We start from the raw sequence: 23252 nt of genomic DNA, 5'->3' as shown, positions 1-23252 counted from the left end.
TTGATTAATTAAAATTCAACATCATCTAGCAAGTTAGGTATAAAATACATTATATACTTAGTTATATTTAAAATAATAGTGGATCCGACAAAGTAGCAACTTCAGAAAGAGCAAGCCAATCATTTATATTATAGGGAAAAATAAAAACTTCAAAGCAACAAGCTTTTTCTCTCACACAATTCAGACAGATTATTAATAAAGTTAATAATATGGGTATGGGAACTGAAAACTGCCAATAGAGAAATTTTTAAAGGAGCACTCATTTTCTGTCTCAGACAGAAAATAATTGTATAGAACTTAATTCTATGCACTTTGGTTTTTAATCAAGGATTTTTGTCAACAGTAAAATCTACATAAGCCTAACATACATACAGCTCATTTTCACACACACATTGGCCCTGGAAGTATGATTTAGTAGCTCCTGGCATCAGGGTGCAGGAGTGCGCAAACACAAACTGCCTGTCAGAAGTTACTTCCTCCTCATTTAGCAGCTCCACCCCTGCAGTCCTGTAGAGACATGATCATGGCAACAAAGTACTGATTTCCCAATCCTTGTTTTGTCTCGGGGGGGGGGGGGGGGGGGGGGGAGTTTTACATAACCTAGATCATGCAAAAGGGCACACAACATGCATGCAAGCTCACACATACTTGTGTAACCACACATAAGTATTATTTCCTGCTCCTGTAATTTGACAGCCCCTATATACACATTTTCAGTCTCTGTACGTTTTGAGCTGTCACTAGTTCTCCTGCTCCTTCCCCCCATAGTCGGTCAAAAGGAGAGAGCATTCGACCTTCCCGTGGTGACTCTAGGCAGCCTGTCAAGGCACCCACCTCCCCATTTTCAGCCAATTATATCCCCTTTCCATTTCATCTGCAATTATGCATTTCCTAACACGTCACAGTTACACATCATCATCTCCATTTGTGAGGGATACTAAGGTTTTAATCATTGGAGACTGTTAAGAACCACTTAGATAAATAATTGCCAGCGATGGCCCAGATCCTTTGCTGGAACAGGGAGATGGACTAGATAACCTCAAGGTCTTTCCTACTCCTCTCACCAGCAGCTCAAGTTCAAACACACCCGGGCACATCCCTGCACACACACCATTTGACTGGTAACCTCTGCTCCTCTTTGCCATGCCTCAGCACTTTCACAAAGACACTCTTGCTACAGAAGAAAGAAGTGGTCAGTTCTCCCAAGTACTCAGGGACAGACCTCCAGCCAGTATAGATCAGCCCAGACTCACGGACAGCAATAAGTGTAGTCCATGCTATGCAAGAACTGCATTCCTTTAAAAACCCACTCCCTTGGAAAGGGAATCTCCAGGGGGAAGACTGTCTGAAAGCCTTGAGCCTGATCGTTATGCAAACTCCCAACAAGCTGGGTCAGAAAGCCCCACCCTGCAATACACTTTAGAACAGTCAGTTTTGTTGGGCCAGTGGTTCCTGTCATTTTCCTCCGAGTTCAGGGACTCCACCCCTGCTAGAAATTAGCCTGGCCTTGCACCAGCCCAGCACAGCCTTTGAAACCACCTAACAGCTGCACAAGGACAACAAGCACTAGGTTAGCCTGGGATGAATTAGAAGCAGTGGCCTGAAGGGCTACATTTCCTATCCAGTAACAGGAACCAGAGTTTTTCTCCTAGTTGAAGTGAGTCATTCATTCAGGATAGCTTTCCTGGGGGAGATGTAGCTATGAGCTGTCCCATCCTTACCAAAAACCTTCAGATTTCCTGTTTGACAGTACTGTGGGTGCTGATGGAAACATTCCTATTGTAGGCAGGTTGGCAGATACAGCTATAACCAAACAAGCTCTCCTGAGATAGTTCTATTTTGCACAAGCAAAAGAATACCTTACTAATGTGAATTATGGCAATTTCCCAAATGGCAAAAGCACATTTATGCTAGTATAACGGCATTTAAGTTATTCCTTTACTACCACAGATGGGCAAAAAATGAGTAAGTTCCTTACCTCCTTCCCAGCCTACACTCCTGCAAGCACAGCTCCACTAACAAGCCTTTCTCATGTAGATCTGACTGCCATTTTGAGCTATGCCTAGCAGTATATTTTGTGAAGCTTAGGAGGACTACACATTTCCCCTGTCCTGGAATTTTGATTCCAACATTAATCATAACAATAACAGATGGTTGCATGATGTTTGCAATTAAATTTGTTGAGCTGTGCAAGTAACCTCTGGAACTGTAAAGTCAACATTGCACTCGCTCAAAAATACTGAATAACTAACCTTGATCTGCAGGGAAGGGCCCGACTTGTTTGAGCCGCTGGATGAGGGGAATACACTGCGTAACAGCCTCCTCTTCAAGCTGTTCTCTCTTGATTTGGAGCTAGGGCTGCCCTCCCCTGAGGGCCTGGAGTTTGCCTGCCGTACGAGACAAGGCTGAGGCCAGCACTCTTCTGAGCTCTTCTTTCCCGTCTTCTCAGTCTCCCCCGGTAGAGTTGGCATATGCTGCAAACCAGAGGCACGCTGGAGGCAGCTACCATCAGCACCCTGGAACTCCGAAGGCCCGAGGGACTGTGCTTTCATTACCATACCATTGGGATGAGACTGTCCTTCCAATCGGGGTTTGTAATCTGGCCACATAGTCTGCCTCCGGGTCACCTTGGTCCCACCATTGCAATTGAGGTAGTTTCCATATTTGTCTGCCCAGTCTGCTTCAGGACTCTGAAGATACATGTCTGGGGGTCTGTCTTCCCCCAGGAGCCCAAGGGACTGCGCTCTCCTCCTGCTGGTGGGGCTCCTTCCCCTCAGAGTGTTCGAACTGATGGCAGAAAGCTTCTGGATGTCGTTGAGTATCCCAGAGATATAGCCTTCCACTTCCACAGTGCTGCCCCTCACCACAGTCTGTGAAACATAGGAAAGCGGGGAAAAAAATCAGAGTTGTAAAAATTGAGGCTGAGTTTATCTTGACAAAGGTTAGACTTTGTTCGTCTAGCCAAAGAAGACTCAAGGAATTTAGGAAAAAATAGAAATTTTTCTTTCTGTCTTTTTTTCATTGTCCTTTACGGAGGGGGAAGGAAAAAAAGGAATCACTGGGTTACATCCTTCTGTCAGCGGCAGCAGTGCTTTCAGCCAGAACAGTGAATTCTGCTGCTGTGCTCACATTCTAAAGGACAACATTAGAACAAAACCAGGATGTTTTTAGCACTATGTACTCTCTTGTGCTGAAATTGCACTACACTACATCACTAACAGGCTTAACAAGCTCCTGAGAATATTAGTTCTCAGAAGTAGTTACAGAATGCCATGAGCTCTATCTGCAAAAATCACCTTGCTATTCCAATACAAGGTTCATCTCTCCCCTGGAGCGCTCTCAATAGTGTTGTAATCAGCCTCCATTAGTCTGTGTCTCTACAATTTTTGCTAATGCATCTTAATCCTGACCAGTGAAGACCACACTGTTCCAATACTGCATCCCTCCTCTGTTCTGCCAAGCTATTATAATTAAAAATTATGAACAAAGGGTCACAACAGCTCACAACTGCCTTGTAAGCAAACGATGAAGAACAAGGCTTCCATCCAAACAAGCAACAGCATTATACAAGTAGGACACTTGAAGCTGTTGATATATTATGTAGTCCTCTACCTTGTTTACTCTGGAACTGAAAAGCTTACAGAAGCTTTTTTAGTGCTGGGAACCAAAATGTTTCATTTCTTCACAGAAATTCACAGCACAGGATCACTCCTACACTTTCATGAATCTGTGCCTGAGGAAAGTCCTTCCCTGGAGTGATGGCAATCTCCTGTTTGCTAACTGAACTCCAGGGATCTTGTAAGGTGCTGAATTAATTACACCAAGCCTAATATTTAGCTGGTGCAAAACAGCAGCTCCAGTGATTTCAACAGAATGCTACCACAGTGCACAAAACGAGCACATGGTTTGCTCACCATCTGAGAATGAAAGGCAGACTAGAAGATTTGGTCAAACAAGGTGAAGAAAGGACAATCCGACTCATTACATTGCATACACAACATCACCTACAGCAGGAAATTCTACTCTTGTGTCCTATTGTAGCAATGTACTTCCCTCACCACATACATGCACCTTCCTCCATGGCCCCAGCTGCTGTCAAGTAAACAACATGCTGAGGACACTAACTCCTCAAACTGTTTCCATCACTTTTGCACCAAACTCCATAGGGGAAAAAAGTACCAAAAGTACCGGGTCAGAAACCCGGTCTCTGAAATCTGTCAGTGGGGTGGGAAGAGTCTTCTGTCCATTCTAATTCATCCATTAGAAACACCAGACATATCAGTTTACCTCAGTAATGCACTCAGTTAAGAGCACTAGTTCATAAATGAGTCTAAGCAGGGACAGATGTAATATGCACACCCTCCAGTCACAGAGCACACGCTTGCTCAGGCTTGCACAGGCAGATGGGAGAGAAAGAGGCCCTCCTCCAGTGCTAACTGATGGTTCAATGTTTCTACAAACTGGGAAAAAGAACAACTCAAAGTTGGAAGAAATCTCAGGAGGCCAGCTAGTCCAAAGTAGATGGACAAAAGTCACTCCAGAAAGACTTGTATCTAACAAGTTCTCAAAAAAAGAAGTCTCCAAGAATAGATGCTATGGCCTCTCTAGAAAATACATTCCAGTGCTCGCCTCACCTCCTAGTTAAAAACTTCCTAAAATCAGATTCAAGTCACTCCTGCTGCACTTCTAGTCCATTAAGTCAGTCCTGTCCCCAGTTGTCAGAGAAGATGGGAGTTAGCTGTACTTCGCAGCTGTGTTTAAAGACTGCATCAGATTAATGAAGAAACATCCAAATTTGACCCAAATCTATATGGAGTGCCCTTACAAAGATCATGCCATTTTGACCAAAATTTAGAAATTATAATTTTAAAAAGAAAAGCAACTCTTTACAAGCTACATATGGTCCATGTCAAAAAAAAGGAAAAAGCTATGATAGTTGAATCCAGGAATCTATGTATAAGAGTTTGGCCTAAGAGGGCCAATTAGCACTTAAAAAAATAATAAATCTTACTACTGACTGGTATCATTGAACAGGACTTTGTTCAAATGGAGTTTACCAGAAATAATCAACTAAGTGATGCAGTCTAAGACAGTATTTGCACTTGGACTTACTGGGGAAAAAAAACCAGTATTAGTTTAAGATTCTTCTCTAGGTTAAAGACTGTTGGGTGTTCTATCCTTGTTCTCAAAGATTTGCACCTCCTTTCAGCTTTTACCATCTACAGGTTTAATAAGTCATACATGAAAGTACTGACCAGTATTAGACTCAGGACAAACTCCAGTAAATCTCTTCATGCACATTTCTATTTTGACAGTGATGCCTCACACTATTCTTTTGAGCATACTTTTCCTAATATTTGAGAAAACTTACTCAGTTTGCTCTGGGAATACCATAGGCACAGTGTCAAGAGCCTAACTGAATTCAAGATACAGGAGAAAGCTATCGTTTCTCCCTGACCCAAAGCCTGATAGCCTGTGATAGACGGAAATTGGGTTGCCTGACATGATTTGTTCTTGATAAATCCATGCTGGCTGCTGGCTATTACCCTGCTATCTCCTAGGAAGTGGTTGCAAATAGATTACTTGCTTATTTGTTCCAGTCTCTTTCTGGGAATTGAAATTATTCTGACTGATCTGCAATTCCTTGAATTTCATTAGGCCCAGCTGACTTGAAAATATGTAACTTATCTAAGAAGTCTCATTTCTGTTCATGTTCTTTTCTTATTCTAGCCTGCATTCTTATCCCTTCATGCTCATGTTAATTGTGTTAGCCCACTGATCACAGTTAACCTTTTCAATAAAGACTGAAGAAAAATCATTAAACATTTAAGAATTCGCAGTGTCATCTGTTATTAACTTTCTTCCAAAATGAGCAGTGATCAAATTCTTTCCTTCATCCTCCTTCTCCTCTTCAGTGTACTTATGATTGTCTCCTTAGCGCCCTTTACGTTCTTTGAGAATAACATCCCTTTTTGTGCCTTGGCCTTCCAGTTTTGTTCCTACATAAATTTCTTTTCTATTTGCCCTTTATAACTTGACCTAGTTTCCACCCTTCTGAGCAATCCTCCTGCAGTTTAAGCTCATTAGAGAGCTCCTGATCTAACCAAGTTGGTCTCTTATTACACATTTTATCTCTTCTCTGGATTGTGGTCCTATCTTCTACTACATTTTGAACCTCAAAGCACATTCAGGACACAATAAAACAGAAGGCAATACCTCCTCCCTTTTTCTTTTACTTGTTCTTCCTGAGCAAGTTTTTCCTTTCTAAATCAGCATTCTGCTCAAAGATCCTGATGTGTCATTTAAATTGCAAGTTTGATTTTGCATTAATACTTGCATTATACTAAAATGTAGTCCCATTTAGTCCCCATGTTTTCAGCATCTGTACACAAAAAGCTAAATATATTAATCAGATAGACAACTATTTTCTTTTACGTCCCTCCTAAAATCCAAGTAGTAACATCTCTATTTTACACCTTACCTTTCAGTTTTTAGGCCCCTGTAGTTCTTTTTTTTAACTGGGAGCAAAAACTTCCCATAAGGTAGCAAGACTTTAAACACAATAATTCTGTCACCATTTTTCATTTCCTTTTCCAAGAGGTCATCATGAATCTGCCTCTCTTCACGCAGCAGGTCCCTGCAGTCACTTACAAACACAGCCTCCAGATGCCATTATCAACAGCCATCCGAGCAAGACAGCCATCTAAATTCACCCATCTACAAGGATCAGTAACTTGTTTCTCCTCACTGAAGGACTTGCTTTAAGGACATTCTCCTGTTTACTAAGTCCCACTTCCTGTTAAAATGCTGTTTTATAAACCCTTTTAGCCTAAACCCTAGTTTAGTCCTGCTCCCTGTTGTCTCTCATTCACTTAGCCATCCATGAACAGCAAGCTAGTGCTACCCCACTCTCTCCCACTCAGGCTTCCCTGTCAACTTAATTACCAGCCAAATTTGCTCACCCACGACAATGACAAACTTGCTAAAACAGATCTCTCCACGAATTCTCCTCTTTGCTTTCCTGTACAACAGCTGAACACATCCTGGGCCCTGTCAGCTACCACAGGAGCTTTCACGGGTCCTTGTTCTAGTGACAGGCAGCCAGCTGGCTCTTTGAACAGTGACACTACTGCAGTTAAGGATACTACTGCCCTTATTTCCAATGAAGTTACTATCGCCTCAAAAAAAGACAGTGTTATCAAAGCCCAGACCCTGATATCCACTGAATTCCTTACAGATGCCACCCTTAGCCCCATTTAAATATATATGGGGCAATGGAAACATTGCCTCAACTTGGGCCTCCCCAAGGAAGAGGAAAGTCCAGAGGACAGGAAAGAGCAGTCTTCCTCTCTTACCTTCATAGGCTGGAGTTGCATCCTCGTGATCCTTGAAGGGTCTACCACTGGCTTGGGGCGCCTCAGCGTGTCTAGAATATTCTGCCATTGAGGCGGCAGGCCCACAAATTTGCCCTCCTTTGGGTCAAATGAAGTATGGACACGGTGCTCAAAGTTCTGTGGAGCCGAGATCTCTGGGCGTTTCTTCTTCTTCTTGCGGAACATGATGCCTGAATCAGAGAAGGCAATGCCATCAGTGCTCTCACATGTCTAGGTCCAATATGCCCAATCAGTAAAATCACATATCAATTATATTAGTTAATTACACTGTATTAAGAACATTTCCTGGTGACAAGCACTTTAACAACAGAGTTGATCATCTGCTTTTAGAGATGAGGAAATAGAGGCAACAAGAGAGCAATGACTTGCTCAAGACCACCTAGCAGGTCAGTGGCTGAGCTAGGATTTCTAGTGACCTTTTTAGTGCTCTGCCCACTGAGAAAGAGTGCTCCTATTTCAGAAAAGCAGCAGACACCTGTTACGAATATGGCTGAACTCCTTGGCTTCCTTTATTTCTACAAATTCATATTGCCTGATATAAATGTTTCAAAATATATATATATATATATATATAAAATATGAGACATATTTATATTTTACAGGCTTGTACCTAGGTTAAATGGCTTTGGAGTCCAGCCAGTTAGTGTTGATTCCACTACAAGCTTGGAATGAAGGATGGTTATGAACAGGGCTCAGGCTGTCTACTCACTGGTTACTCCAAGTAATATATGTTTGATTCCCATTTAAAGACAACAGAGTTGTTGCCAAAGGAAGAGCTGCCCAGGACTGATTTTGGATTTCAGTTTTTCTAGCTTAGACAGAGGGCTTGGGCGAGAGAGAGAAGGTGGTAGGTGGAAATCAAACTCTGTCAGCAGGTAGTTGAAGAAGCTAAAATTAAAAACTGAGATTCCTTTCCCTTGGGGGCTGAGAGAGAGACAGTTTGTGTGAACAGCCATTACAATTGCAACAAGCCAAAACCAGCTAACACTTAAATATACCCAAACACAAGAGACATTCAAAATCTGAATTTAGACTTTAATGCCAAAAAAAAAAGAGATGTAGATAGACAGAAAGCCAAAAGTTTTAGACCTTTTTGAAATTGGCAATATAGGAAGGAAAAGGAAGAACCGGAGCTCCGTGCACAGTCACAAAGGTGGGAAAGCTTGAATAACTGGAGGACTGCGATGGATGGACACAACCTCTTCACAAAAGACAGACAGGGAAGATGGGGTGAGAGGGAAGTTACTCTTTCCATGAAGAAACAGCTCAGAAGTAGGGAGATTGTCTATGAAGAGCCAGGCTTTTCACAGTGGAGAGTGGTGGCAGTCTGAGGTATAAATCAAAACAAGAGAGGTCCCAAATTGATAGAAGGATAAACTTTTTCGTGACCAGGAGAGTCCAGCATCGGAGCAGGTTGCCCAGACAGGCTGTGCAGTCTCCTTCCTCAGAGATTTTCAAGAGCAACTTTGCTCTTGAAGACAAAGCCCTGAGCATCCTGGTCTGACCCTTAGAGCAGAACCTGCTTTCAGCAGGGGGGTGGACTACAGATCTGTTCTATGATTCTATCGACTGGTCTGATGGCTTTAAAGTTACAAGTATTCCAAGTTACATTTTCCTGTTTGCTGTTGGAGAAACATGTTCAATGGGCAGATCACTGTTCTGTGGTTGCAATGGAACTGGTGTGCTCCAGAGCTTATCTCCTCTCCAAGATGCTTTCTGTCAGTGCACAGGATGAACTGTACAATGAGAGCCGTAAGAGAGATGAGATAAAACAGAGACCCAGTGCCAAAACATTTTAGGTAGTTCAGTGCTACAGCTCTCTAGCTTGGGAAAAAGCTGGACAGGTTTCTTTAATGCAATTAATATCCACCAGTAGGAAAAAAAAAGTTTATACGCTCTTCCCTTTCCACTGACAACTTTAATATTAGCATATGCCTCTCACTAATAGTGCTTAAAGTGATGACTGCTACTTCTTCCTTGACATCAGGTAGACGATTTTTGCCATTTAATCTTCAACTTTGTAGTGATCACTCTTCCCCTGTACAGGACCTCAGCTTCCAACTATTTGTGCTGAATAAATATTTACAAGGATCAGAGACAGAGAACACGTACAGAGATAACATGTTGTGGTGTAGACATGACACACTTCTAGTGGACACTGGTCTCAAAAATCAGCACACCTTGTGCTTTCTTTCCCCACAGTGAAATACATGTCAAACGTTCTCCAGGTTATTCCACTTAAAACTTGTTTAGGGAGCAAAGTGCAGCCACCAGGTGAACGACTTTGCTTCCTACTGCTAGACTGAGATCCTGAAAATGCATACAGACTGGCTTAAAATTTGGTTACCATGGTCCTGTAGTCACTGGAATGGGAAGTGTTTGTATGTCGCAGAAGGACCTTTACACCATCTAAACCCCCAATCATGCAATCCATCCTTGGTGAAATACAGACTTCACACACTGATAATGTCCATTGCAATACTGTGTCCAGAAGCCTACTAAAGATACCTTACAGTTGAAAAAGAAAGCAAAAGGTTAGGCAACTAAAAAAACCACTTACAAAAGAGGCTGGAAGTAACTGCTCTGCCTAGAAGAGGCATTGTGGCCAGAATAATCTTTGCTTAGAATATGTTACAATGAAAACCCAAATACATCTTAATGGAGAGCTTATTGGAAGAGCTTCTGTGCTCCAGGTCTGTATTGCAACTACTCAAAAACAGTGATTCATCTTTAACGCCCCTTAAGTGCTGCGTATTAACTAATAACCAAGACTAAAGTCATAGGGCAATTCTTTAAGGAAAAAGTGCATACAATCCTGGAAAGGAAAGATACTCTTAATAGCTCATGGTGTTAGTACTATTCAAACCAACAGCTTCGTGCTACTGAGGAGCTTTCACAGCCTCCAAGGAAAGCAGAAAGTCCATCTGTAGTATTATATCAAGTGCTTCAGTTCTGAATCGTTGACCACATGTCAGTTGTGACGGCTGCTTGATCCACCAGAACAGAGGCATTTCCAGACAGAGCAATGTTACTATTTCAACCAGTATCTTTCCTTCCCCTGCTCCTATTCTCACAGCTTCCTTCCTCATCTCATCTTCATAATGAGAAAATATTCAGGGCATAGCACACAATGTCTTTCAAGTTTGCTCTTTAACTGTTTCAGGTGACAAGGGGTCCTGTAAAATGTGGTATTACAAATGCCACAACCATTAGCACTTGTAATACCAATTGTTTTCTGAACATTTCAATCATTTCCCCATAAGGAGAATGTTTCTAGCTAAACTACTTCAAAATGCAAATTTTTAAAGCCCGGGTGATATTTTTGCCCCAAATAGAACAGTGGCTCTATGTCAGCATATCAGTTTGCATAAGCATAAACACTACATTTGTATATTTACATTAAATCACTGTACCTGTCAATCAACACCTGGACTACACTTAGATCCTATATACAAAAGCATGTTTCCTAAACCCAGAAAGAACCATCTACTAAGTTCATGATCAATTTTAGGGTGAGTAGCTGACATGGCCTACATCTACCTTATTGGCTTATAATAGACGTCTTAAAAGCAACAAAATGTAATCAACTCCAAATACAACATACCCCTGGGTATCCAATGACATTTACTTGATAAGCATCAATCTCTGATTATAAAGACATTGCCATATCAGACAGGTGGTTTAAAGGTACACTGCATTACGATCAAATGAAATTCATACAGTAAAAATAGTTATTTGAAATCCAGTGGATTCTAATAATCTGTGTAGGTTTTGCATTTAATTGAGAAGGTCTGTATTTAACCAGTCTCCTTTCACTTTCTGGTTTTCATGCAAGAGCTATTTAATTGTATTTCCAATACCCAGCTAAAGAACATTTAAATAAAATACATAAAACAGGCCTTTTCTAATTCAGTAAGAAATTCATAAGAACATTTTATGCATATAAGATTTTGTAAATCAAGCTAAACCTGTATTTAAACACAGACAGCATCTCTTTAATATAATAATACAAATACTGTGACACTGATTTTATAATAATCTACTAGACTTCAGTCTTTCATTCACTGCTGACAACTGTACTGTAAGAAATGTCACAAACATAAATAATAAAAGTCACTACCACAAGACAAAAGCAGTCGGAGATTGAAATTCTCTCAGCGATCCATTCCTGCTGCCTGGGAAACCACGTTAGATTTTTCAACTCCAGATATAGCTGTTCCTAGATGATACAGTTCCAAAAGCTGTCACATCTGCCAGTGAGCATGAGAAAAAATCCCACAGCCAGCAGATCCAGAGCAAGGGGAGGGATCGGCTGGGAAGGAGGGGCAAGAAGAGAGAAGGGTCAGGCTCAGATGAGAGGAAGGGGTGGGAAGATTAAGGATGGAAGAGAGAAAGGGGAATGAGAGTTAGGAAGGGAAAGAGGAATGGCTGGGAGACAGGCAACCCGAGGAGCAAGGCACAGAAAAGAATCAACCCCACCGAAAAAAGTAGATAAATGTTATCAGGAATTGCGCATTACAACACATGAGTTCAAACACTCAGACAAAGAAGCTAGCATGCACTGTCATTTCATCTGACTTGCCTCCACCCTATATACATACAATTACATACTCCATTAGTATATATGCACGGTACTTAACTATGTCCATACGCTCATTCACTCACACGTACACTTGACAGCAAGACAGCAGAGAGCTACTTCAGTCTCATTTGTATAGTTTCCAGTTAAAAATAAGCTTTCCCTCCCCCTCCTTGCTGCAGCAACTGAACTCACTCATCAGTGCTTATTGCACTGTTATCACAGATCTGGACACAGCTTGCTACATTCCTCCCACCCCGGACAAGAGATAACGCTTGGTCCCTGGGCTGAAGAAAGCAATTCCCATGATTTCCAAGTATTCCCTCAGCTGATATGCCAAACTACTCTGGCCAGCTACAAGAGGAGGGTGGGAGGAGGAGAACTCTTCCTATAGGACCCGAGGAACTGCAATATGCAGATTGAGTTTGGAGTAGGAAGATGAAGAAGATCCCAGAGAACCCACCAACTAAAAAGAAAAACATATTTCCATACTCTGCTATACAGGTCGCTGTCACATAATACATTTCAAATGCAGTGCAAGTTAAATAGGCCATTATCAATGCATAGTGTTTGCATACATGCATGTGTTCGTGCATATGTACATGTGAATATGCACACATGGTATTTCACTGTATTTCATACCTTCTAAAATCCTAACGTTTACCCTCCTGAGGTTTCTGACATTGTTATTTATAACAAGCCATAAACGTTCATAGCAGTTTGCACACAAAGAAAAATGACAGGTTACTTCCCTCAGGAGCTTACAAATCTAAATGTGACTTCACACAGCACGAAATGACAACAAAGGGTGAGTGAAAAGGGGAAAGAAAAGCAAAATGGTCTGAAATCTGAAACGGAATCTAAGAGCACAGAGCCTTGTCATGATGATACCTTCCACATTTGTCTGAAATTCTAGTTTTAGAAATATTGTTTTAGGGACTTTTTTGTCTCCTAAAGCAAGAGGGGATATTTGCTTGCTGTGCTATCACTTCCCCTATTTCAAGTCCTTTCCTTCCACTCCCCTCTCTCCCTTACCAGCCCTCAAAAGCAAAGCTATGTGTTGGAGCAAACTAGCAGCACAGCAAACTGATGTAATGCTCTAAATCCTGCCCAAACACACACATGAGCGCACAGATTAATATTACATTAGAAATAAGCTTAGGGAGAGACATATTTGTTATACTGGTGGGTTTATTTTTGACAAATGAGAAAAAGAACACAACTGCTTGACATTTTTTGCTGTGCCTCCACTGAACAGGGTCTAAAAGCTGTGGTGCTGCCTCTTTCTCCCCTGCTCCATTTCCTTGCTCATAAATTAGGACTAAAATCTGAAACACAGTGAACGCCTATTTGCTAAGCTTGTTTTGGACGCTGCTCAGTGACATACTTTTAGGTGTGTTTTAGCTATACTAGACCAAATTCATCCTGGGACACATAAAAGCACTTGCAAAGAAAAGACCTCCTGAACTTTCTGAAACCAGTACAGGCATGTCCCAGAGGCTAATGGGCTTTTTCCCTTGACAAATAATAAAGTTTTCCATTATTTACAATCCCCTAGAAATCCCAGCTGAAGTCACTGTCCCATTGTGCCAGTCTCTGAAGCCATGCCCCACCCTCCAAAGATTTCATCTAAACAGACAAAAGGTAAGGAAAAGGAATTATTATCCTCATTTGCAGACGAGACAGAAAAAAAATTACTAGCTTGGTTTCTTCCCAGCTATGTCTAGATTAGCAAACCTAAAAGAGCTTCCAGGTATGTCTCCTGGCTGCTTTTTAACTTCATATCAAGGCCAGATCCAGACCCAACACACCCTGGCTTCCATGGAGAGAAAACATGGGTGCACAGCACCAGTGGGAGCCAAGACATGCTCTGACCACATGTTTGATCTTGACACCAGCACGTAGGTCTAGACACCATGACAGAAACCAACTGCACAGACAGAATTCACACCCAAACCTCAACTGGAATCCAATGCCTTCATTATAAGATTAGCCTTTTCACATCTGTATTTGGTTTGTGAGAGGGTTACAGCTAGCAAATACCACTGCAATGCCAAGAGAAGGCTGGAACTCGTTGCATCTTCTTCACCCAAAGCCAGCCAGATGTATGCTGCAGGTCATAAGGCCGAGACATAAGCCACTATAACAACTATGACCCTTTTTCCCCACCTTTTAAACACCTGACATGGCTGTGTCCTGTTCTGGGTATAGAAAACCATAGAGCACTGCATCTCTTTGACACCTGCCTTACACATGCACACGTCACTGTTCCACGTCCAAAGAGCAACTGCATTATTTCAAATGGGTTTACTACATTATTTTGCCATGAAGGATCCATCACGGTTAAAAACAAGTGGCTGTATTTCACTGTTGATCCAGAATAGCAAAGAGCTTCAAGACAGGGTAGGATATGGAGCTTCACTCTCCACCGTCTTGTGTGACAGATCCACTCAAAATGAGCATAATAATACTACCGAGATTAGAATAAGAACATTTAAGGTTCTGTCTCCAAAAATTCACATGAATGACAACATCTTACATATCAGATAGGAGGTTATGTTGGGACAAGCACAAGGGGCCACATCTGGCATGCTGGGTCACATGACACGCAACGGAGCCAAGGCACTCGGTTGCATCTGGGGAACACGCTACTTCAAAACAAAGCACTTTGAAACACTGGGTCCCACGTCCTGCGGCTCTATCTGAGCACTGTAACCTCACTGTGCTCCTCCGTGCCACGTCACGGATCGCAGACCCAGCTGCCTCTGGCACATCAGGTTACAAGAGGGAAGCTGTAGCTCTGCGCTGCAAATGTGCACGGTACAGACCTTACTGTAGGGAAGCACCAGGCAGGAGCCAAGCAAGAGTCGCACACTCAGTGAGCGTGGCCCATTGCTTGCAAGCAGACCTGTCCCAGCAGAGGCACTGGCGATCACACGGGTACTAGGTTACAGTCCTCACTCCAGCAGCATTGCAAAGGGCTGGCAGAGACACCACTGTGATTCCCCAGACCACCCAAGTATAGAGATGCAAGAGTTAAACTTCCTTCCAAACAATACTAAACAATCTTAGTTCCTATTTATGATCATCATGTTCTCCTAAAGTGAGATACATACATATTTATTTGCTGTCAACAGCCTGCAAGGCAGTTTACTTGTGTTATTCCCACAGGATAACTGATGGGAAAACTGCAGCCCAGGCAGTGTGCCCCAAAACATAGACAGACTAGCTTAAACCCCACAACCTGGCTGACTCTTAGTGCCTTTCTGCTCACTACTGCCAACACTGATATGGAAATTTAAATCATAACAGACAAGTCTTCTCCTAGGGAGTATCAGTTATTCTGCTCTGTTTGGAAAGGAAAAACACATGCCATGAGTATGAATGTTCCCATAGCCCTCCATACATTAAAACCTGAGGTGCACTTGTAACACAAGTAGAGATAAATAACAGTTATTGTCTACAGCTACACTCTGTTCATCAATTAATTACAAAATAATCTAATTACTAACAGTACAAGTTAAAATGGCTTAGCCCTAGGGTAAATGTAATTTCCTGAGATTTTTTTGAGGGAAATAGATTTGAACTTTTAGTCTACCATCACCCTACATTCTCATTGCTCTCTTACGCCAGACAAATGGAAGATCAGTCTCAAAACAATATCATCACTGATGACCAAATCTCAGTCCATTAGTCCTCAAACCAGGTAATCCTCCTGCAACCTTAGAAACTATACTGAGAAATTTCTTAAAACTTAAAGCCAAGTCCTGATTCTGTACTCCGTTGCACTGAGTTTATACAGTTATAACTTAGAAGCCAATGAGGCTGGTGCAAGACCAAGGTTAGTATAACACACAAGAAAACTGCTCCCCTAGTCCAGAACCTCCCTTGGCAAGATATGAAAGCTTGCTGTACTCTCTCCAGCTATCAGTGCTGTGCAGCACAACATACTGGTTAGCCTTCAGCTGCTCTTGCCAACTTCAGAGCTGATGTCCTGTACATGTACGGAACTGCTGTGCAGCTCTGAATATGACAAAACTTCAGCAAGGTACCTCTATTGGTACCCTCAAGAAAACATGATGTGCAAAGCGGAACTCAGAACCTGGCTGAGTTTTTACTTGCAGTTGGTGTAGGCTAGTTGAAGCTGTTTTATGCAATTTGCACAAAGTATTTAGCTCTTTCCTCTGCTTATGAATTTCCCTAAGCACATTAGAGAAGTAGGTTAAAAAGTGCTCTTTTTTTCTGATTGGAGGCAGGACAACCAAACTTTTATAGTACTTCTCCTTGTGAATGAAAACCATTTTGTGACCAAGCAAGAGTTATGTTTCTCACTTTTGCAAGCCTTGTCAGCAGGACCCAGGATATTCTTTCCAGGTACATACATATTCACACCCATCTAGACAGAAACCACCCCTGTACAGGGAACAGACTTTCCATCTGGAAGCACAGTTGCTAATCCAGCAAACTGTTTGCCGATAGCTCTTTCCACTGTTTGATCAGCTTTGCTACTAGATACATAAACCATTGCTCACACTTAGCACACAGGATGTACATACCAAGGCAGTGTACAATATTAAAATCAATACACAGCTTCATCACACCATCAAGAATGAGACTTTTCAGTGGGACAGGGCTTGAGAGACAGCTATGCAGCAACACATTCCTTTCCCCAGCAGCAACGTAGGAGCTGACTCAGGTTTTACCCAAGCACAAAACTCAGAAAAGCAGAGTAAGATTCAGCAAGTATCTCTTACTCTACGTACATCCCCCAGCCTCACCCAAGAACTCGCACTCACCAGCCACAAACTTGTCTTCTGTTTTTTCAGTACTCTGTCCCCAAATACATTAAAGCATTAACGTCCTGGGCAAAGAAGAGAGCAAACGCATCAGCAAACAATGGATAGGACTGTTTTCTGTAGCTGTAAATACCTGGCTGTTTATGTTAGTTACCACCTGACAAAAATAATTAAGTACAAATGCCCAATAGAATTGTAGATTGTAACTTAAATAGGAGGAGATCAGCCAGCTTTCAGAGAGCCAAAATACACTCACACACCCATACACACACGAGTACTACAACGTAGTTTCAGTAGGTGTGCTGAAAGGATCTTGGCTAGCACAGCAGCCAGAAGGTCAGGAATACGGACACGAGGGGTTTTAACTGGCGAGTCAATTAGACCTCTTCATAAGATATGGTGAGGGTCCTTGCAGATACAAGAGACTTAAGAGGAGATATTGCTATGTCTTACATAAAGGCAATGAGCATGCATGTTCCTGACATGCTGTCTGCTTTCTCAGGCATCATCCAGAGTAATTTTAACCCCTTTTTCACCCCAATGTTTTAAGAGCATCACCCTGCAAGATTCAACAATGCATTTTCCTCTCCGCATTCCCCATCATCTTGAGTGTCAATAAGCTAAATTGCTAGATCCCAGGCACCACAGACCCATACACCAGCCCACCTAAAAGACACTGGAAAGCAAAAAATGCAAGATCTTACTGGCAGTCCTGCTGCAACAGTGCCGGTAGAGGACAATTCCAAGTGAGAGGAGAAAGAAGGGTCTGGAGGGAAACTCTCCCACTGTCATGCAGCAAAGCCGATTGGAGGACGGTGTTGCTGGGCTATAGGAGTAAAGATGAAGTAAACTCCTTCCCAAAGGAATCCAGCTCCCGGGTTTTCTTGCCTTCCAGAACCGTCCCTCGAGAGAAAAAAAATTGTATGACCCCTCGAACCATTCCTCTCTTACTTTGCCCTAGGCTGGCACTGCCAACACACTGTGATCATTACGCTAATTCTTGGCAGTAGCAAGACTTAGATCCGAAGGGAAGGGGTTAAGCCATAGCAGCACAGCCACTGGGGAGTGAAGATGTTAGTTCAAACTGACAAACCTAGTCCTCTGTAAACAGAGGAAACAAATCGCACAAAACAGCAGCCATTAGGATGGTGTTGTTACTGCTTTAAAGCAAGCAAGCAAGTCAATGTTGATCCCCAAATCTGCGGGAGGGAGCTTACCCCTGACTCCTCATTGCTCCGTAACCAGAGGTGAGGTGGGAATGCTCTGCCACCGGAATCCGCTGACTCGCCGATAAACTTGAGAGAGAAAGACGGCAGGAGAAAGTGGGAGAAGAAAAAGGGGTGGAGGCAAGTCTGACATGTTTGTACAGTGCCTGGTTCACCTAAGCTGCCGAGTTTGATTTCAGGGTGTGGTAGTAGATGGGACACAGAAGCACTCAGCGCCGAGAAGCCTCAGATTCCTGTTCCAAGGAAAACGACAGATGCCAACAGCAGAGCCTCTTGGGACCATCTTGCCTTCTCCTCACCGTCTTCTCCTTTTTTGGTCCCTAGAGGGGATGAGAGAGAGAAAGATCTCAGAGTCACACCTGGGCACTGAGGTTTGCTGGGTCTCAGGCAAGAACCTTGGGGAGATAATCTCCCATGCCCCTCCACCCTTTTTTACCCCCCCAATTCACTGCTGACTTATTAAAGCTCTGACTTGCTCGTTAGCTCTTCTCTCTCTCTCGGCTCCACAGCCTCAGGGCCTAGAACTGCTGCAATTTCTAACGAATCCCGACATCTCCGCCCGCGTCGCCTGGCTGCAGATTTCAGGACCTGCCACCAATTCCTCGTCATTCCCGGCAGGAAAGGTTTGATTGCTTGCTATATGGCTGGCTATAGAAGAATTCACCAATTTATTTGCATTGCAAATGAGCAGCACATGACCTGGCCCTTTTACTTTTCCCCTGTCGCTTCAGCATGAGTCAGTGCTGCAAGGTCTGGAGTCTAGTATCACCCTATAATCCTGTTGCGCTGCCTGTGCCGTGCCTCAGGCTTTACCAACTCCTGGAAATAGACATTTCCACAAGCAACTTGCGTTCTTGCGTAGGACACCAGCTCCACCACTAGCAGTGGATGGGCATAGGTGAAAGGGGACATCATTACAGGACACTTAAGGGATTACAGCCCAGGAGAGGTCAGAGTTCATGTCAGCAAACACGTCAACTGCTCTTTCTGCACTGCAAATAAAGAGGATTCTTTGTCTCTCCAGACCACTAGCAATGCTGGCTTAACCCTAAGATATTTTTAGGTCCAAAGAGCAAAGATAAAAGCCTTAAAAAATACACCCCCATGATTTTTTTTTTAATGTTGTTTTTGTTGAACCACTCTTAAAATAAATAAATAAATTACATGCTACAAATAATCATTAGGCTGTCATCATTTCTGCCAGGAGTGGCTTGTCCAGCAGAGGTGGGCCAGCCCAGTGACCTTTTAGCCATGTTCCCCCATTCCCGTTTTCCTTCTTACCTATTCGTCCCACCTAACTAGGCTGCAGTATCTTTGTACAACAAAAAGAGTCACAGATGTAGTTGGAATGCAGCACAAGATCTACAGTAATATTATGGAGAAGGAACAGAACTGGTGTTCATATAGAGAACGTAAAGGAAACCCTGTCATTGTAGCTGATGGTCTGAGGTTCATAATCCACATTTCCAGACCTGCTAGTGAAGTTGTGGAAGGTTGCTTCCTGAAAGTGCAGTCACCTCTTCTGCATTACACTGCAGGTCCTTGCCTGCCAGAGCCTGCCAAAGAGACTGAGGTTTCCTGCCTGCTACCTCACAGCAGCGTCCCTAGGGTATAGGAAATAAAGTTAGCCAGGTTCCTTTCTGTCTGGGGATTAGCTTGTCTCCTCCTATGGGACAGGCCCCATACGCAGATGTAATCAAAAAAGGAAAAGTTCATGTTAATAGTAGTAAATAACAAACTACAATCAAGAGAGGGGGACAAATTCTTTCTCCAAAAGACTGGAACTCACAAGGCAGAAGCAGTGCAGTGGAGGATCAGAAGTGAGGAAACAGAGTATAATCCTGCTCTGGAATAAGTGCGGAGGAAATGCAAGTGAGTGCAAACCATCATTGTCATCTGTGGCATCTGTGCTTTGCTGATGTGCCAATCAGTGAGGAGTTGTCTACGCAACGATAGCTTTGGGAGCGTCACAAAGAAACGTCATTAATATTCTACAAGGAGTCACCCAGGCTTGGAACTGGCTTCAGATTTGCATACGTATTATGTTTCCTGGGCTTACACACTAACACAGTCATCTAGAATAAGACGCAAGTTCTTTATAAACGGAAGAACCTGATTTTACTTGTCAAGAAACAAGCTTAGATGAAACCAAGGAAGCTTTGAGATGGTGCGAACCTTTCCTGCCTACAATCTTAATGAAAAATTAGGACACTTTCTAGTCTTTCTATTCACAAGTTTGGTCCCAGCAGTCCTACACACTTTGAAGAAAAATTTCCCAGTAAAAGTGATGCATCTCTAATTTTCCCCTTTAGCAATTGTCCCTTTATTAAACATTTCATTGCTCCTTCCCTGCCCACTGCTCCCTTCTTACCTAGAGAGTTGCACAAGATAATATAAATAATTATACTCACACATTTATATAAACACATGCATACACACCCCACTCCTCCTACAGTTGCTATACTTTATGTTGCTCATTCAGGTCCTGTCTGTCTTAGCTATGGCAGCCATAACTGGCAAGCAAGAAGAGCTGCAGGGTACATTGACTAAATGCTTGCATCGCAGAATGCCTGATTTATCTACACAATAATGGCCATCCATACTCCATGTCCCCTCCCCAGACACAAAGCATAGCAAATTTCAGATCAAAACTGCTGATCTTGCCTCTTTTGTCACCTTGCCCGTCCATGTCACTGCATCAGGAAAGCACCAGTACCTCATGTCCTGCACTGTTGCTGCAACAGATTCCGTTTAAGCCCATTTCATCTCTACTGGAGCAGAATTTTGTGAGAGAAAAAAAAACCAAAACAAAACATTTTCAACATTTTATTATGCCAACAGGCAAGACCAGGCACTTAAAACCTTCAAAACAAAATGTTAGAGACACCAAGAGCAACTCTACTATATATGATGCCTTTCTTCTACCTCAGCCAGGAGAAACATACTTGGCCACTTGTTTGGAGCTTGTGGGAACTGGGCAAGCTGTTAAGAAAAATTTATCCTGCTTCAACAAAGCTTCCAAGAGAAGCCTACTGGCAAGTCTACTGTGCCAAGGCACAGTAAATCTGATGCATTCAGGAAATCTCAGTAGGAGCTAAGGCAATTCCACCCATGGAGCTAGGCTGCGGTTCAGAGCTAGACCTTCTAGCAGGGCCCCTCTGAGCTCTGGGATTTGCTAGGAGGCACAAATGCACTTCCATCAAAGAAGTGTGGTCCCTCTTCTCTTTCATGGCCATTGAAATCCAGAGTAAGCTGGCCAGGGAAGTGAAAAAATACACCAACAATTGGGACAAAGGGGTCACTAGGAGAAAGGGTGTGCTGCAAATTCACAAAGCATCAGCATCAACTGGTGGGAGGAAGCACAAGATAGGAATCAAGTCTGCAAGTCTCATAATCAACACATGACATTAGCCAGGACTGGAGATAAGGAGGGAGCAATCCAGAGGCAGTTTCGCTTTAAATAAGTGCTTACAGTTTAGCTAACTTTCCCCAAGGCTATTGCATTCAGAGGTGGGCAGAAAATTTCAAGAGAGCACTATTTGGATTGCTAGCTCTAATGTTAGGGTTGTCCTCCTGCTTACTATGCATTGCTGACATTATAAAGGTAGTGTCCTGGAGATCCCAGCAGTACAAAGCCTCATCTGCACTCCCACTGCATGAGCTCATTTAGTGTGCTTGTAAGCATCTCAGAGGTTTACAATCTAATCAATTTTCCATTTTTTTGGCCCAATTCAAAACAAAAAACTAATGCACCAGAGTTGAAGACTGGAAGTTGGGTTAGCAAGTTCATCACCTCTGCTAGAGCACTGCACGCTGTTATAGATCAGGACAAATCCTCATGCTCAAATCTGGCAGGGCAGTGCAGTGCTTGGAGTCCCTCTTCACTATATGCACACCACCAAATACAATGCACGCTGGGTCACACAAAAGAAGAAAATTTGTGCTGCTTCAGGCTCTCATCAGCACTAGGGCAGGATCACAGCCAGGCTCTCCTGGGCCAGGCATCTCCACTGGTGGAGCAAAGCATAGCCAGCAAGGAAGTAGCATGAGGACCTACAAATTCTGCCAGACTGAGAACAATAGGCTGGAGCAGCGAGAGCTGAGAACATAGGCAACAAAGCAGATTAAGCTTAAAGAGAGTAAGAAAACAGCAGACTCTCTTTAAAAATTTTAACTCCCACTCTGATGAGGAGTTGAAACTAAAGCTCAAGAGGATCACCTGAACACAGCACACGCTCTTTTGCTACTGGTTAAATTCCTGTGGCTTGGTAGACATTCCCTGCAGATACTATCAATACAGCTTGGATCACAGCCATCTCACACTTCTTCCAGATCTTTTACTTGCAAAAATTCACAGACATATTAGGTTATAATAGAAGTAACGTCATGCTCCACCAGACAAGTCTGTGCCACCCTCTACAAAAGGTGCATGTGCTGCTTCCCACAAAAGTCAGGGCGATCAGTCCTGCAATGGCAGCACCGTAGCAGAAAGTCAGTGTAGCCTACCTTTTCCACAGATTCGCCAGGTCACCTTGGGAAAGTCATTTTGTGCACTGGTACAATGACTGTGACAATGCTTAACTCCCACAGAACAGAGGCGGTTTAATCTGTTGTTTTTTCAAGCATGCTGCGATCCTTAAGGATGCTATAGAAATGCAGATTGAAATCCCTGGCTGACATAAGAGGAATACAGACTACAGCTTCTGTTCAGAATAACTAGGTCAGTCAGCTATTGCAAAAGTATTAACCAGAATTCAGAGAATTCCTAGTGGCTAAAATAACGGTAGCAAAAGTCTAACACCATTTGCTGTTATTAGTCACTCTCTACCTCTGGGTACATTCAAACCCAACTCTCAAGAGCCCAAAATAATTTGAGGGCTGGAGCTTATGCGTGTCAAAATCCAGCCACATGGCTCTGTGCAGCACAGGAGGCTCCCATCCCACTAGCTGCCTTGTGGAGGCAGGGAACAACTGCCCTCACAGACAACACAGCCTTAAGCAGCTGAATGCACGCAGCCCATCTCAGAGAGCTGCACCGTTAATCCTGTGCAAGGGAATGGGTGTCACTGTCACCGTCCCAGCAGCAGCCACCCTACAGCAAGTGCAGGAGGTGCTTTGTATGAAGGTGGTGTATGGGTTGGGGGAAGGCTGGTAGAAGCAGAGAGCAGCTGTTTGAATGGAATCTGAGGAAAAGAAGAGGGGAACGGTTGGCCATTGCAATGGGGATGAGTATCCAAAATTTATCTCAACTCCCCTC

General features: G+C 43.0%; 1 protein-coding gene across 2 annotated transcripts in view; it reads right to left on the bottom strand.

Moving 5' to 3' along the window:
- Window positions 1-18561, bottom strand: part of PAK6 (p21 (RAC1) activated kinase 6) — a 34058-nt gene extending 15497 nt beyond the window's left edge. The window contains exons 1-6 of one of the 2 annotated variants that reach the window (XM_049821037.1): window positions 18432-18561; window positions 17987-18315; window positions 17474-17672; window positions 16770-16834; window positions 7356-7564; window positions 2253-2870 (exon numbers count right to left, since the gene is read on the bottom strand). In XM_049821037.1, coding sequence (XP_049676994.1) covers window positions 2253-2870; window positions 7356-7559 — 822 coding nt within the window. In that variant the 5' untranslated portion in view covers window positions 7560-7564; window positions 16770-16834; window positions 17474-17672; window positions 17987-18315; window positions 18432-18561. Of the gene's footprint in view, window positions 1-2252; window positions 2871-7355; window positions 7565-11514; window positions 11646-16769; window positions 16835-17473; window positions 17673-17986; window positions 18316-18431 lie in introns of those variants that run through there. The other variant, XM_049821036.1, reaches the window with a different exon arrangement.
- Between the last annotated feature and the right edge of the window lie 4691 nt (window positions 18562-23252).

Source organism: Accipiter gentilis, chromosome 17, assembly GCF_929443795.1.
Source record: "Accipiter gentilis chromosome 17, bAccGen1.1, whole genome shotgun sequence".
NCBI lineage: Eukaryota > Metazoa > Chordata > Aves > Accipitriformes > Accipitridae > Astur > Astur gentilis.
The sequence above is the reverse complement of the archived record's forward strand: the minus strand, read 5'-3'. Positions and strand labels throughout refer to the sequence as shown.